Genomic DNA, 13,544 nt, shown 5'->3' with positions numbered 1-13,544 from the left:
TTGGGTTGTACTGAGGATTCAGGCTGACGTACATGTACTTACTGAGATGACTCAAGAGTTCAGTTATCATGTTAAATATTGTCCAGTAAGTTGCCTTGTGTGTTGTGTCCCCAAAACTGAGAGCCCTCTTAGACAATACCTATTGGTTTGTTGCCTAAGAGTCAAATATTTAATAATATAAAATAATAGTTTTATATCCTTTAGTACTGTTGCTTCTTACAATGGAGTATTGGGGCCATATGAAATAAATTGCATAATATTACAACAATAAAGAGAAAATAAACTTTTTAGGGAAAAAAGCAGCAAGGAGAACCCATGCTCTGCATCTTGTAGCTTCTAAATTCATAATCTTGAACCAATCTCATTGTTTTTCAAGAAACTACACAACCTCTTTGAATATCACACAGATGTAACCAACAATGGCAGCTGTTGACAGTCGACCGATACCCAACATTTCCTCCTCCAGCAATTTCTGTTTATATTTTTGCATATGAACGGATTTAAAACATTCCAAAGCTTCCTCTGCACTGGAGAATTTTAAGGAACTGCACGAAATCCACTTGGAAACCACTCTTAAAATTATTTATTTAGGACAGCATATACCAGAAGTTAGACAGCTGTAGAGAAAATACATTTACAAAAGTCATTAAAAATGAATCAAACTAAAATAAGAAAAAAGGAATATTAAAAATTCAGTTCTCTCTAAAACACATCTCTAGATTCAAGTAATACTAAGGATGGTTGCAGAACTCCAGGTGCCACGGCAGGTTTTTCCTCGGGTGTGTTCACTGTCACAAATGTTTTCAAAGTCAAAACCCTTACTGGTCACGTGACTTCCACTGAAATGCCCTTTAAGGCTAAAAATGTTTCCCCTCGCAGTTGTGCTAGCAAACGCACCTCCACGTCATTGTGCTTCTTGCTTGAGTTCAATGACTGACAGCGAGCTGTGAAGATTTAAGGCGTTAGATAAGGTAAAGAGACAAGGCCGGCTGTGTGGTGTCAGGTCGTAGGTTACAGCATGTTCAAGGCAGTTCATGAGAATATTTATACTCTTTTAAATTTCAGCTGAACTTTATTTTAAAGAGTGAAGCGGTCATATCTGGTCCCAAGCTCACAACACCACACAGCTGCTAACTGTAGTACTTGTATAGGTAGATGTACAGGAAGTGACATGTTAAAAGCACTGTTCTCACTTTAACACTCATTCCTGACTCCGCTGTTTATATCTAATATCATTAAACAGTGGAGTCACTCGTTTTTGAGCAGTATGACTCAAAGTGAATATTCTAACTGTATTAATTATGCTAGGAGCTTCATACCAGATATTTCAGTCAACTCATGTTACCAAAACACACAGGAGACTTGGACAAATCTTTAGAAAAAAGGGTAGATGTCATTCAGATTGTCAGGATCTCTAACGTGATTAAAGAATTGTCTTTAGCCAAGTTTTTTTTTTTTAAATGTATCAAAAAAAGCTGTAGCAAAGTTGATTTTTCAAGACGATAACAAACGCAGCCCTTGACCTGCACAGCTTGGCACGCCACAACTCGACCCTACGAGTCGAGCGTAACACACGAGCAGAACAAACCTATTACCATTTCCAATAATCACACATTGATAAACAAATCACAAATAGCCGAATCAATTACCAAGCTGTGTAGAGGTGCAGATCTTAGTTGTAGAATGATTAATATGAGCAATTAGAACATAAATAAAAGGTAGTATTTTGGGGTATATGTGCCAAGGAATCTTCAAAAGCCAGTAAATATCATATAAATTGGTAATTAGATCAGCACTCTTAACAGCTTGATTCCATTTTATTCACACCTCAATGCAGGTCAAAGTCGACACCCCCTCCCCCCACATTTAATGCTTATATAAATTTGACAGGATTGCAAGTAGTAAAAGGGGCTGGACGCTGAATCTGTCTTCTATTTGCACTGGGTGCTGAGTAAATGGGCCCAAAGGCTAGTGTGTTTAAAACCTTGTACAGCAGTCACTCCATCCCCACCCACAACTTTTAAATAAGCACATAACATTTATCACAACAGCCATGGATTGTACATTGCCTATTGCTGGGTTGGCCAGACTTTTAAAATAGGAACGCGGGAAATTCGATTCTAGCTAAAACCAATGCCGCGTATAACCCCTCGTCCAATGCCATTTGATAAAATATTAACAAAATATTTACACATAAAAATGACAGTCTGTTTTATTTTATTTGCTCATCCAAGGCTTTAAAAAGATAGATTCATATTGGTTTGTGCTTTCTCTTTTTTATACGTCTGTTTAATGTAATTTCCTTCCGATATAATCTAACCCTGAAATTGTAGAAAAGATATTTTTTTTTCTGCATTGTCAAAGATTGTCCTTGTACAAGATTGTTCGTTTGATAAATTTGAGATATAAAGCAGTTGGTGATAGTCGAGTACAGTGATAGAAACGGTTCTGGTAGCAGAACAGGAAGTTGGAGAAAGGCCCCCTGAGTTGAATACTTACAGAAAATCCTTCCTTTTTTACCCTCTCTCCTCACTTCTGTTGCCTGAAGATTATTTTGGCACAATACAGGGATTTCTTGTGCGATTCAAGCGCCAACATTTGAAGTAAAACAAGCATCACACAAACTTCTGGCATTTCCTCAAGAAAATGAGGAAGGAAGTTCTAACAGCATTCAAGGTGGCCTCAAAGTCACGTTTTGTTTTCAGCACATGTATCTCTCCATCTACAGTATATTGCATAGTGTTGATGTGAGAGACAACTGAAAAGGTTGAGTGTCTTTTGCTAACTGATAGTTCACCTTTCTAGTCCCATCGTTATATTCTTTTGCTGCGATTTTAAAGAGGTCGTCTCTCCTCTCGGCTCGTCCTTCCATCCGTTTACACGGTGGGTTTGGAAAGCCACAAGTCTGTCCTCATGCTCGTCTCACATTTGACCAGTTCACAGTGAGCTGCCCAACAGTGTTGTTAACATCACAACCAACAAAAACACACAATTTATATCAATTTAGTGGTAAAATGTACATGACTAGAGGCTTTAGAACCTCAGTACTACGTACTGCTTCTCCCGTTTAGCCATGCCTTTGTGTTTGGAGTCTTCTCCTTTTGATCAAACCAACCTTTCTTCCATTTCTACTCAGAGCAGAGCTCACTGTTCTCAATCACAATTGTTCACTTGGCTTCCCCATTGCTTTCTTTTCATTCCCATCGATTCCCTCTGTTGCTCTTACATCCACTCTCAGTGCCTACTCAGTACGGTGAGTTTGGTTCTCAAGGTGGTTGTTCTCTCCCTCAATCTCCTGGTGACTGAAGAGGTAGCTCCACCAGCTTCTAGAGTGGTGCATCTGGCTGGCCGTCCCGGCGCTGTTCACCTTCCTCATTGCCTGCACGAAGTGAAGACACAGTGTTGAGTTAAAAAAGACATAAACATGTTAGCCTTGCACTGAGTTTATGTTTAGCAATATTAAAATGTACAAATACTTGATTGATTGAATACAACATCTTTGGAATCATAGCCCAATTCTTTATCATAATAGATCGCTCAAAATATAGGTATTGGAAATGTTTTGCTCCCTAATAACGGTATCGGCCCCCAAAGATCCATATCAGTCAAACTATACTTGCTTCTCTCTACCTGGAAACACTGGATTCTGGTCTCTTTTGCCACCTATGCCAATGCTGTATATCTACAGTCTGTGATCTGTGTTTTTATAAACCCTTTTAAACCCCTCATTCGTCCTCTGACCCCTCAATTCTCACCCCTTTGTCTAGCAGGCTGTCAAACTCGTCGCTCATCCTCCGGAGCTTCTGGCCGTACTTCTTTGCCGCCCACAGTGCAGGGGGAGCCGACTTCGACCGTCCCCGGAATGGAGCGCCGTCGGTGGGCGTGCCGGCTTCCTCGTCCGCCCTGGTTTGGAGCTCCTCGTCTCGTGAGACAGTGTAGGCGTGGGACTCTGAGTTCAGCCTGATTCGACCGGTTGCTACATCGGGAGAGAGAAAGGTAACGGGTTAGGATTGTATTAAGAAAAAGCTACTGAGAAACTCGTAGTCCGCCGGGGTTTCCTACCTGCATTTTTGAGATCAGGTAAGGTGAGGGTGTGGCGCGGAAAAACTCGTGGCTCGTTCCATGATTGGCTCAATTCTGATTCCTCAACCTCCTCCGACGGCTCCGACTCGCTGTCTGAAATGGTGAAGTGTGCAGCCATTGAGGCATCTGGGGGGGGTCGAAACATGAAATCAGTACAAACCTTTAAGTACAGTGTATTACAGACAAGGAAATGCATGTGTTGTACACATACAAGGTTACTAAGATCACAGTTGAGGTAACAGTGGTGTTGATCAGTCTGGGAGAACTAGAAAACAGACTTAAAGCAGGTTGTCCATACACATATGACCAAAACAACACCTGTCCCTGTGTGCCTCCATTGTAAGAAGCTACATTAGAGAGAATAAAGAATGAAACTGTTGTTACAGGACAGCTGGCCAACCATTATATTGTCAAACTGTGTTTATGCTAATTCCAAGTCTGATAAAATGGCATCTATTGTGTGGCTAACACCCAGCGGGCTATCTCTGCTAACCCACATATTAGCCGGTCCAAAGGTGTTCAAAGTGTAACAACCCCACAGATAAGCGACTTGTTTTCACGGGACACAGCCGCTTTAAACCAAACTAACTTGCTGCTACACTGCTAACACACCCACTAGCACACCTTCCTCTTCCTCTTCCTCCTCCTCTTCTTCTTCTTCCTCTCCGGTCAACTCGCTTGTTGTGTTGTTGTTGACTGAGGAGGACAAAAGAAACTTCCTGCGGGGCGGCAGCTGCTGCTTGGCGGCCGGCGAACAGCGTCTAAGACCGAAGCAATGACCATTAAAGCTGGTTCCTCACCCGAGTTGTCGTGTGCCGAGGGTCCGGGGGGGTGAGGTGGTGTTCGCGGAGCCTCCGGCGGCCTCTGCTGCTGTTGTTATTGCCGCTGTCTTCTCGTTCCTCACCGTGCTGCTCACTTCGGCTCCGCGCTCTCACCCAATCGCCGGGCGTCACCGCACCGCACCGCCGCGGCGCGCTGACGTCACTGTTGCGAGCTAGGACTGGGCCGGGGCTTTGTTTGTGCGCCGCCCCCCCCCGCGGGTTACCGTAGTGTGCGGGGTAGAGGCGCAGCGCGATTTCACAGAGGTGGAGGCATTTTGCACATCTGGGTAAAAGCAGATGTGCTTTTGCAAAGTGTCTCGATTGCCATCTCTATGTAATTAGATGGGACATAAACCTAATGAACCATTTTAAGATGTTTTTTATTTGAGTTAGTTCTTCATAATTCAAATAATTTTCTGCTTAATGAGTACTTTAATTTAATAAATCAATGATAGTAGGACTTTCACGTGTAATAGAGTATTGTAACAGTTTAGCATTTATATTAAAATATTGGATCATAATGTAATATTACTGAATCACGCACATGTAAGCAGAATTTTTATGTCTTGAACTTTTTCCAGTGCATCGTATATAATAAAGTGACCTCATGTTTTGTATGTGATAAGTAAATCTACGGAGTAAAAAGTACAATATTTTCCTCCTTTAGTGTAGCAGGAGTTAAATTGCAATGGTATTTGATGTTTTTGTGATACATGTCTGTTGTTTTTCTAAATACTTCAAAGGATTTCTTATCTGTTACCTTAAAAGTTGAATTTCGGATTCTTGACAAAAAATTTACATATATAATACATAGAGACACACATTACATGCTTGCCTTCTCATTGCCTGTTTAAATTACTTGAAACGTACTGAAGTTATTCGAAGGTCTTAAGGTTAATGTCTTCTTTTATCTTCTCTTCTTTCTCTAGTGCTGGGACACATGGAAGACAGGGACAGAAAATCCTCCAGGCTGTTGTTAGTTGTCATACCTCGCATGAGCAGCAGGTGGGGAGGTAGGACTACAAACTGAGTCACTTTGTCTTTTTCTGAGCTGTGTTTATCTTTGTCACACTGCCTCATCTCCTGTCACAGGTTGTGTGCTGTCTTGGAAACAAAAGGAGAAAATATCTCATTTCTAATATGTATTACAATTGCAGTTGATTACTCTAGTAGCATTATGTAAAAAATGTGTCATAGTTTCAGGCTTAGGCGTGCATGAAAATCTCATTGTGACATCATCAGGAAAAGTGTTTCTCATTCCCTGAAAAGCTGATTATGGGATACATTCCTTTTCTTTATACAGAATCTTTACAGTAGAGCAGCCCTGTATGGGTGTGCAATTACCATGTATGTGCTCTGCTTTTCTCTCTTGCACTTTCCTCACGTCAACACAGGAGACTCAGCCATGTAATTATCTAACATTTTTAATCCAGAGCCTGTTCTTCTCCTCCCCAATGTCATTCTTCTCTCTCCCGCTATTATATTAGACACTAGAAATAAACGAAGTTAATGTTGCAAAGTCAGTCATTGAAACAATGCTGTGACGTGTTCAGTGTCAGAGGGCTTATTTTACTTCAGTGCATCCAAATGGAACAAATGTGAGTTTCTAAGCTTAGACAAACATGCGATGCAAAGTTTGCACAGTCAGCCTTTCATACACTGACGTACGCATGAAGCAGCTCTTGAAGATCATTGTTGAGAGTCGCTTCTTTTGAACTGTATTTATGGAGGGATTATAGAGATAATACACTGGAGTTCTCCTTTTGGTTGGATTTGGGTGCAGTTTGAGAACCATGCAATTATTATCCATTTTAATCTGTGCGTGTGTGTGCGTGTGCGTGTGTGTGTGTGTGTGTGTGTGTGAGGCAAAGTCAGACCATGTATGCACCAACTTAAGCCATAAAACTACCGTGCGTAAGAGGCTGAGAGTGTGTGAGTGACAAAAGCTGATCTTACACACTTTCATGTACTAGCAGAATCATGTACACGCGCATACTAAACACGGACTCGCACATGTTTGTGTATACGTCTGCAGGTTTTGAGTGTAATCTGAAGGAGCCATACAATTAGCATCCATTTATATCTCCCTGTACCAACCTCGCCCTGCCTCTGTGCCCCTCATCTGGCGGTTATTTTGGGAAACAGAGGCGGGTGCACGCCCACACTGTCTCCAAACCACCACTCAGTGTGCTAGAGCGTGCTTCTGTGTGGGTGTGTGTGTGTGTGTGTGTGTGTGTGTGTGTGTGTGTGTGTGTGTGTGTGTGTGTGTGTGTGTGTGTGTGTGTGTGTGTGTGTGTGTGTGTGTGTGTGTCGCTGCTTGAGAGCAAATGCGACAGTGTATCCAAGTGGCTCCCGAAATGTTCCTTCCAATTCAGTGCCAGGGCACAGCTTGTCTGCTGCCACTGCCACAGCTTCACTCACTGTCCTTTCAAATATTCTCCCCTCTGTGCAGACCCAGGTTCAGTCAGTTAGTTCGGCGTGGGAGCTGAAGAAGATGCAGAGCAGGTTTTGAATTATTTGAGGCTGGAGAGCCGAGAGAGAGGAGCACAGGAGGAGTGGTGTAACAAAAAAAGAGAGGATGATTCGGTTTCCCAATTCCCCCCCAAAAAGATGGGAAGCACATCTGAAATGCAGACAGTGTGCACCAGACATGGGGAGACAGAGAGAGGGAGAGATGCAGACAAAGAGAGATAAAGCAACAGATGATGAGAAGTAAAGCCATGACAGAAGTGTGTGTGAGAGTGCATAGAGAAAGAGGTGATAGAAGAGCACAGAAGACGGGTGTAAATGTATGAGAATTTGGGAAGAAATCAGAATGGCTCTGGTGGACGAGAGTGACAGGGAGAGAACAAACCTAACCTACAGTATGTCAGAGTGAATACACTCCTCCAGCCCACATATTCAACCCCAGCCCTTTCATCACCGCTCTCTGTACATGCTCATTATAATCGGACCGCTCCCTCGCTGTATAACTGATCACAGGGCTGACATATGGCAGCTTTCTAATTACATTCACTCCGCCCCTGTGTAAACCTGCTGCTCCTGTAACCAAGCTCTTCTTAAACTTCAGTTCGGGACTAAAAATGGATTCCTGGCTTGGTCCTCCGCTGGATAAAAATACACGAATGTCCAGTTCAGCAAGCCATGTAATCTTTCTCTTCTTATGACATGTGGAGCATTTCTTCAAAGTTTGAGGAAACACTTCTTTTCCCAGAGCAAATAAAGTAGTCCTTTAAGAGGCTAATTCTTGTTTCTTAAAAAATGGGGTTAGTATCGATATAACTCATACCTGTGCACTAAATCTTAAAGCTACAGTAGGATGCTAGTTAGCTGAGCTTAGCATAAAGCCTGGAAGCCATATACTAAATATAAAGATGGACGACATGGCTACTAGGTATTTCTCATCACACCGATGTTTGTTCAAGTGCTCATTTTTTTGTTTGGTTTTAATTTGTAAGGTGAAATGTCATGATTGACAGCTGAGACTACCGTGCTCCATCCCCCGATAGAAATACTGCACAGACTCTGGCTCCAAACGTGCAAAATGGCAATGTTTGAATGGGGGATATTTTTGCTTGATTCTGAGTAGTGGGAGGAAACATAGCTGCGTCTCAGCAAAAAATAACTCAAATACAATTATTTGGGAGAAAAACTATAAATAGTAAAATAGTCTTTTACAATAGGCTTGGCTAAAAGGTGAAAAGCAGGATGAAAACTATCTTTAATCTATACCCTGAATTTATAGGACACACACATGCTCCCACCCTGTGCATGTTCTTTATCTGGTCACAAGCCACACACACTCTTGTCCAGCCCTCTTTCAACCCTCTAATATTGTGAGTCTTTGGTTTTTTTCATGTGGTTGATGTGGTATGTATGTGTGTGTGCGTTCAGAAAGATGCTGTAGACGTATATGCAGGCTGATCTGGAACACGTGCTCCATATGTGAACTCTTGGGTGTATACTTGCACATGCTTGCCTAATGATACTTAATGAATAGTTTCTTTCTATAGAAAAAGCAGTTCAGTAATGTTTCCTGATTCTTAAACCCTTCACCTTTCATTTCTTGCATCTCCCACTTTGCTGCAACTGAATCATACATCAGTGAGAAAGCTCTGGCACAACCTCACCCACTCTAAGCATTATTGCAATGCTGCGTTGATTGTCTGCAGTAAATTTACTTTTGTTGGCTAATCAGTTTATGTGACACTCTGCCTGCAGCAGAACTTAATGTCATGGCTCACTGAGTTGACATAAAGCCCCCATACAGTGCAGCGCTCAGCCATATACAGCATACTGCATTTCCAGCGCCTGTGGCAATTAAATCACAATTTTCTGTAACACAGTGAGATGCAAATTTAGCTGTAAAAGACACAGTGGTCGAGGAAGTACTCAAACATTTACATTAAGTACAGAAAGTACCACATTCATTTTTTGACTTGAGTAAAAGTAAGTAATAGCCTGCTTGAAATATATAATTTTAAGGTTTAAGAATAAAAGTAAATGCGAAGTGTAGCCTATTCACTAATGCAACAGTCTTCTACATCATTAAAGCCGAGTCTCAGCTGTAGTCTCGTCTGATTCATAGACTGTATATAGGTCTGAGTCCATTTGAGTTGTTCCTTAAACTACAGCTGTAGGGGGCGGGATCTAATGTTACCTGCCCATTATGATTGGATCGGTGGACCAATTCCCCTCTCGTTATTGATTGCTTCTGAAACTAGAATGGCACTCATAGAGAGTAGACCTCCGCCAAGGCTCAACAGTCCCCATAGTTCAATCAAGATGTTCATTTATCTTTTATTTTTTTATTATTTCCAGTATTTCTCATTCCAGCAGTTAGTGTGCAATTTATCAAGATTATTCTACACTGAGTAGTTTTTTAAAAGTTCTTTTTTGCCTTAGCACATATTTTTTTTTAATCATATTTTAATTTTGTATGAGAGTGGCCTCAGGTCACATATCAACCAGTCACAGTCATTGTGTTGTAGCAAATTACATTTATATTCCGCACAATAACTATTCGACCAGGTGACGCGTTCAGCTGCTCCGCTCCGTGCCTCTGTTTTCCCCGTCCCTGTTTTTCAAGAGGAGCTGGGTGATCTATCCGCCTTAAAGATTTTATTTGTCTTGTTTTGACCGTGATGGGAGACAGGAAATTGGATGGAGAGGCGTAACACGGCACAAAAACAAGCCGCATTCTCTGCTCAGATGAGACTACACGGTATCTGCATTAGTAGATTTGTCTCCCTCATTGCCTTAACGTCTCACTCATTTCACCAACTCACAAACTCTCAGCGTCTCCCCCTTTTATTCGCTCATTCCCTCTTCTTCCATTTCTCTCCCCTTGTGTCACCTTCACGCTTTGTCCATCTTCTTCTCTCATTCACTATCCCCCTTGTTCTCTCTCTCTCTCTCACTATCCCCCTTTTATTACACTTTCTGCTGTGTCTCTTTTTTTTTTCTTTCCCCCGATCTTTTTCCTCCCCACTTGTGTATCTAGGTTGCTCGACTGAACTAGTTCATGTAGAGCTTGCTGGCTGATGGCGTCATTTCGCTTTACTAATTTATGTACTTTGATAGAAACAAGCTGCTTGTTGGGTCTCAGCCAGGTGGTAACAGAAATCGTAAGAGCCTAAACAGAAACAAGAACAAGCTGAAAATCAGGAGGAAAAGTCGATTTTTTTATTTTTATTTTGGGGAAATATATTTTCACATTTCGATTTTCCATCACTCGGAGCACATTGGGACACAAAAAAAGTGGCGTAAGTCGTTAGCAATTACATTCAGCGTGAACAACTTTTCCTCCACTCTGACTGAACTTCTCACAAAGTTAGAAAAGTGCTGTAATACACTGCGGCAGGAGTGGCACAATTACATTAACAAACCATTGAATGCTAATGAGAATTTACACTGACTGCTGGCTCCAGCATGTCCCAGTCAGCAGAACAGAAACAAGAGTAAGTGATATCAGCATAACAATGCAAATCTGCATTAGAAATAATAAAATAAAGATTTTGAAAGATGGACGCCATTAAGGAATGGAGCTGGAACACGATGCCAATGATTCAGTGTATTTTTCATCCTACTTCTGTTCTTTAAAAGCCATCATATTATTTAACTATATCACTGACGGACATTTACTCAGTGGACGGATACATTTCAGTTTCACAAAATTATTAAAAGCAAAAAGCACTAGATTAGAGTGTTTACATACAACTTGTGTTAAATTGCTGTGTGTGTGTGTGTGTGTGTGTGTGTGTGTGTGTGTGTGTGTGTGTGTGTGTGTGTGTGTGTGTGTGTGTGTGTGTGTGTGTGTGTGTGTGTGTGTGTGTGTAGTGATATGAATCACAGTGAAAGGTCAGTATTGCTTGAGGCGAGAAGAAACAAAGGAGACAGAAGTGATGAATTGCAGTTTAGAACCATTGCTCTTGCAACACCCCAGGTTACTGTATATTGAATCGTGTGTATGAGACACACACACTCAGAGAAAGAACACAGGTGGATGCATGCATGTGTATTTGAATAGAGGATACTTGTGTGCACATGCATGCATGTGACGGAGAGCAGAGATGAGGTTATAGGTAATATATTGTTTATAGCGAGTACACATTAAAATTACAACATGATTTCATGTCAGGTGACAATTTAAGAGTGTTTCTGTGTTTCTGTGTGCGTGTGTGCGTGCGTGCGTGCGTGCGTGCGTGCGTGCGTGCGTGTGTGTGTGTGCGTGTCCATTTTTGCTCCCACTTTAGGACTGGTCCTTCTACGTGTGTTTCAGACATGTATGGTGTAATCCACAGAGTGATTTGGTCTGAGATTTCTGGGTGGAGTTGCCAAAATACACACACGCGCTTCAAAACTCCAGGATGTTCTCACAGTTACACTGGTGATGGTAGTTGAACTTTGTTTGACGCAACTTCCCCTTTTTAGTTTTTATATTCAAATTACACAATATACTGCACAAGTGGAGACAAAGCTTAGACATGGTTTGGCAAAAGATATTTCCATTGTGGCTGTGTTGATCACAGATTTTGACGTTTGCTTTCAGATGACAGCGCACGGCTGCCTTTAGGAATCTCTGAGCCCATCAGCTATAACCTGATGATGAATTAGCTTCTGCGGGATACAGCCAATATTCTGGGGCTTCCGGTGTAGACAGTTGATATCCAGGAGTTTCTTCTCCACAAAACACAAACAGTGACACCTTTTCTAGGTATTTTAGGTCCAGGCGACATTTTAGCTAATCTGTATTAACAGCTTTCTGTATATGAATCAAGATAAATTAAAATGCAGATAACCGATACATTTCAATAAATGTGTTCCACCTTTTTTGCTCTCCACACAGACTGTTTACCTGCGGTCGACCTAAACCTATTGAAACTGGAAACAGTGTCCAGAAGGCTTCCAGACCCAAACTCTGCACATTCACATAAAGAAGCTGTTCATAGAGATTATACCTTTGGTAATGCAGGCACCATCTGGCCTCCAGAGTGCATTTTCATTTTCACAAATCACAGGGAGATCTGGCAGGATACACAGGGATTCTAAATGTGTGTGTGTGTGTGTGTGTGTGTGTGTGTGTGTGTGTGTGTGTGTGTGTGTGTGTGTGTGTGTGTGTGTGTGTGTGTGTGTGTGTGTGTGTGTGTGTGTGTGTGTGTGTGTGTGTGTGCGTGCGTCCGTCGTCCGTCCGTCCGTCCGTCCGTCCGTCCGTCCGTCATGGATCTGATTGGTTTCTGCCCCCTGATTAATCAGCGGCTCCATTTCAACACTGATCAATAACCCAGCATGCTGATGGAAGTAGTCCACATCTCATCTCATCTGACTCTGTGTGGATGTTTTCCTGTGTATCATGTTGGCGAGTCACTCACTTTGAATGCATGTATCTGCTACTGTGTGTGTGTGTGTGTTTGTTTTGGTGAGTGGACACAGCCTTGAATGCTACAGTATATCGAGCGTGCGAAGGTTTGTTTATAGTCGACAACAGTCGGACCCAGAGTCACGTAAGCATTTAGCAATCGACTTCTGTTGTGATTGACGATGTGCCTAATGGCCACAACACCACAGCGGCAGATGCTTTGATGCGTGCGCATTGCCGTTACTGCTAAAACAACCTCAGGTGGACAGACAACTCACACTGTTTATGCGATTCTGGATCCATTCGTGTGGTTTCATGTGTCCAGGCGGGATTGTGGATGTATGTACAAGCGGGTGAGGATATGTCACCCTGCATATTTCAGCAGGTGTGAGAGAGACGTAGTGTAGTGTGGCTGCGACGCGCATCTCCCCTTTCAAATGATCAAGGCTCATTAGCTCGCAGTCCTCATCATCATTTCGTTCTGTTTCACGTCTCCCCCGTGGACTGCGCTCGGCATGACTTACAATAGCTTTGGTGGCCTGACACAGAGAGTCTGAGGTGGCTCGTGAATAATCAGGAGCCAACAATGCTTTATAAGCATGGAGATAAAGCAGAATGGCTTGATTAGAGAGCTGCTGTGTAATCATGTCCAATTTTTGAGCCGTCTCCCCCGACTGCCTGGAGGTTTCTGCAATGGGATTTGGGGAATTTGGCTCTATTAGCCTTTATTTACTGAAGATAGTTTCTCTAATCACACTGGCTCCTTTCCAACAATACGCCGC

General features: G+C 42.3%; 2 protein-coding genes across 2 annotated transcripts in view; one reads left to right on the top strand and one right to left on the bottom strand.

Moving 5' to 3' along the window:
- Positions 1-568: 568 nt before the first annotated feature.
- Positions 569-5,043, bottom strand: badb (BCL2 associated agonist of cell death b). The gene is made up of 4 exons (XM_035148779.2): positions 4,884-5,043; positions 4,063-4,209; positions 3,756-3,976; positions 569-3,379 (listed from the first exon to the last, which is right to left on the bottom strand). The coding sequence occupies exons 2-4, from the start codon at positions 4,199-4,201 to the stop codon at positions 3,242-3,244; spliced, it is 498 nt and encodes a 165-aa protein (XP_035004670.1). The 5' UTR covers positions 4,202-4,209; positions 4,884-5,043; the 3' UTR covers positions 569-3,241.
- The window catches only part of slc8a4b (solute carrier family 8 member 4b), a 99,260-nt gene continuing 89,567 nt past the window's right edge, over positions 3,852-13,544 (top strand). Inside the window, exons 1-2 of the mRNA XM_035148765.2 lie at positions 3,852-3,996; positions 5,834-5,917. The gene's annotated coding sequence lies outside the window, so the exon portion shown is untranslated. The remainder of the gene's footprint in view (positions 3,997-5,833; positions 5,918-13,544) is intronic.

The sequence above is a fragment of the Hippoglossus stenolepis genome, chromosome 23 (genome assembly GCF_022539355.2).
Source record: "Hippoglossus stenolepis isolate QCI-W04-F060 chromosome 23, HSTE1.2, whole genome shotgun sequence".
NCBI lineage: Eukaryota > Metazoa > Chordata > Actinopteri > Pleuronectiformes > Pleuronectidae > Hippoglossus > Hippoglossus stenolepis.
Note: the sequence above shows the minus strand (reverse complement) of the source record. Positions and strands in the feature narration are given on the sequence as shown.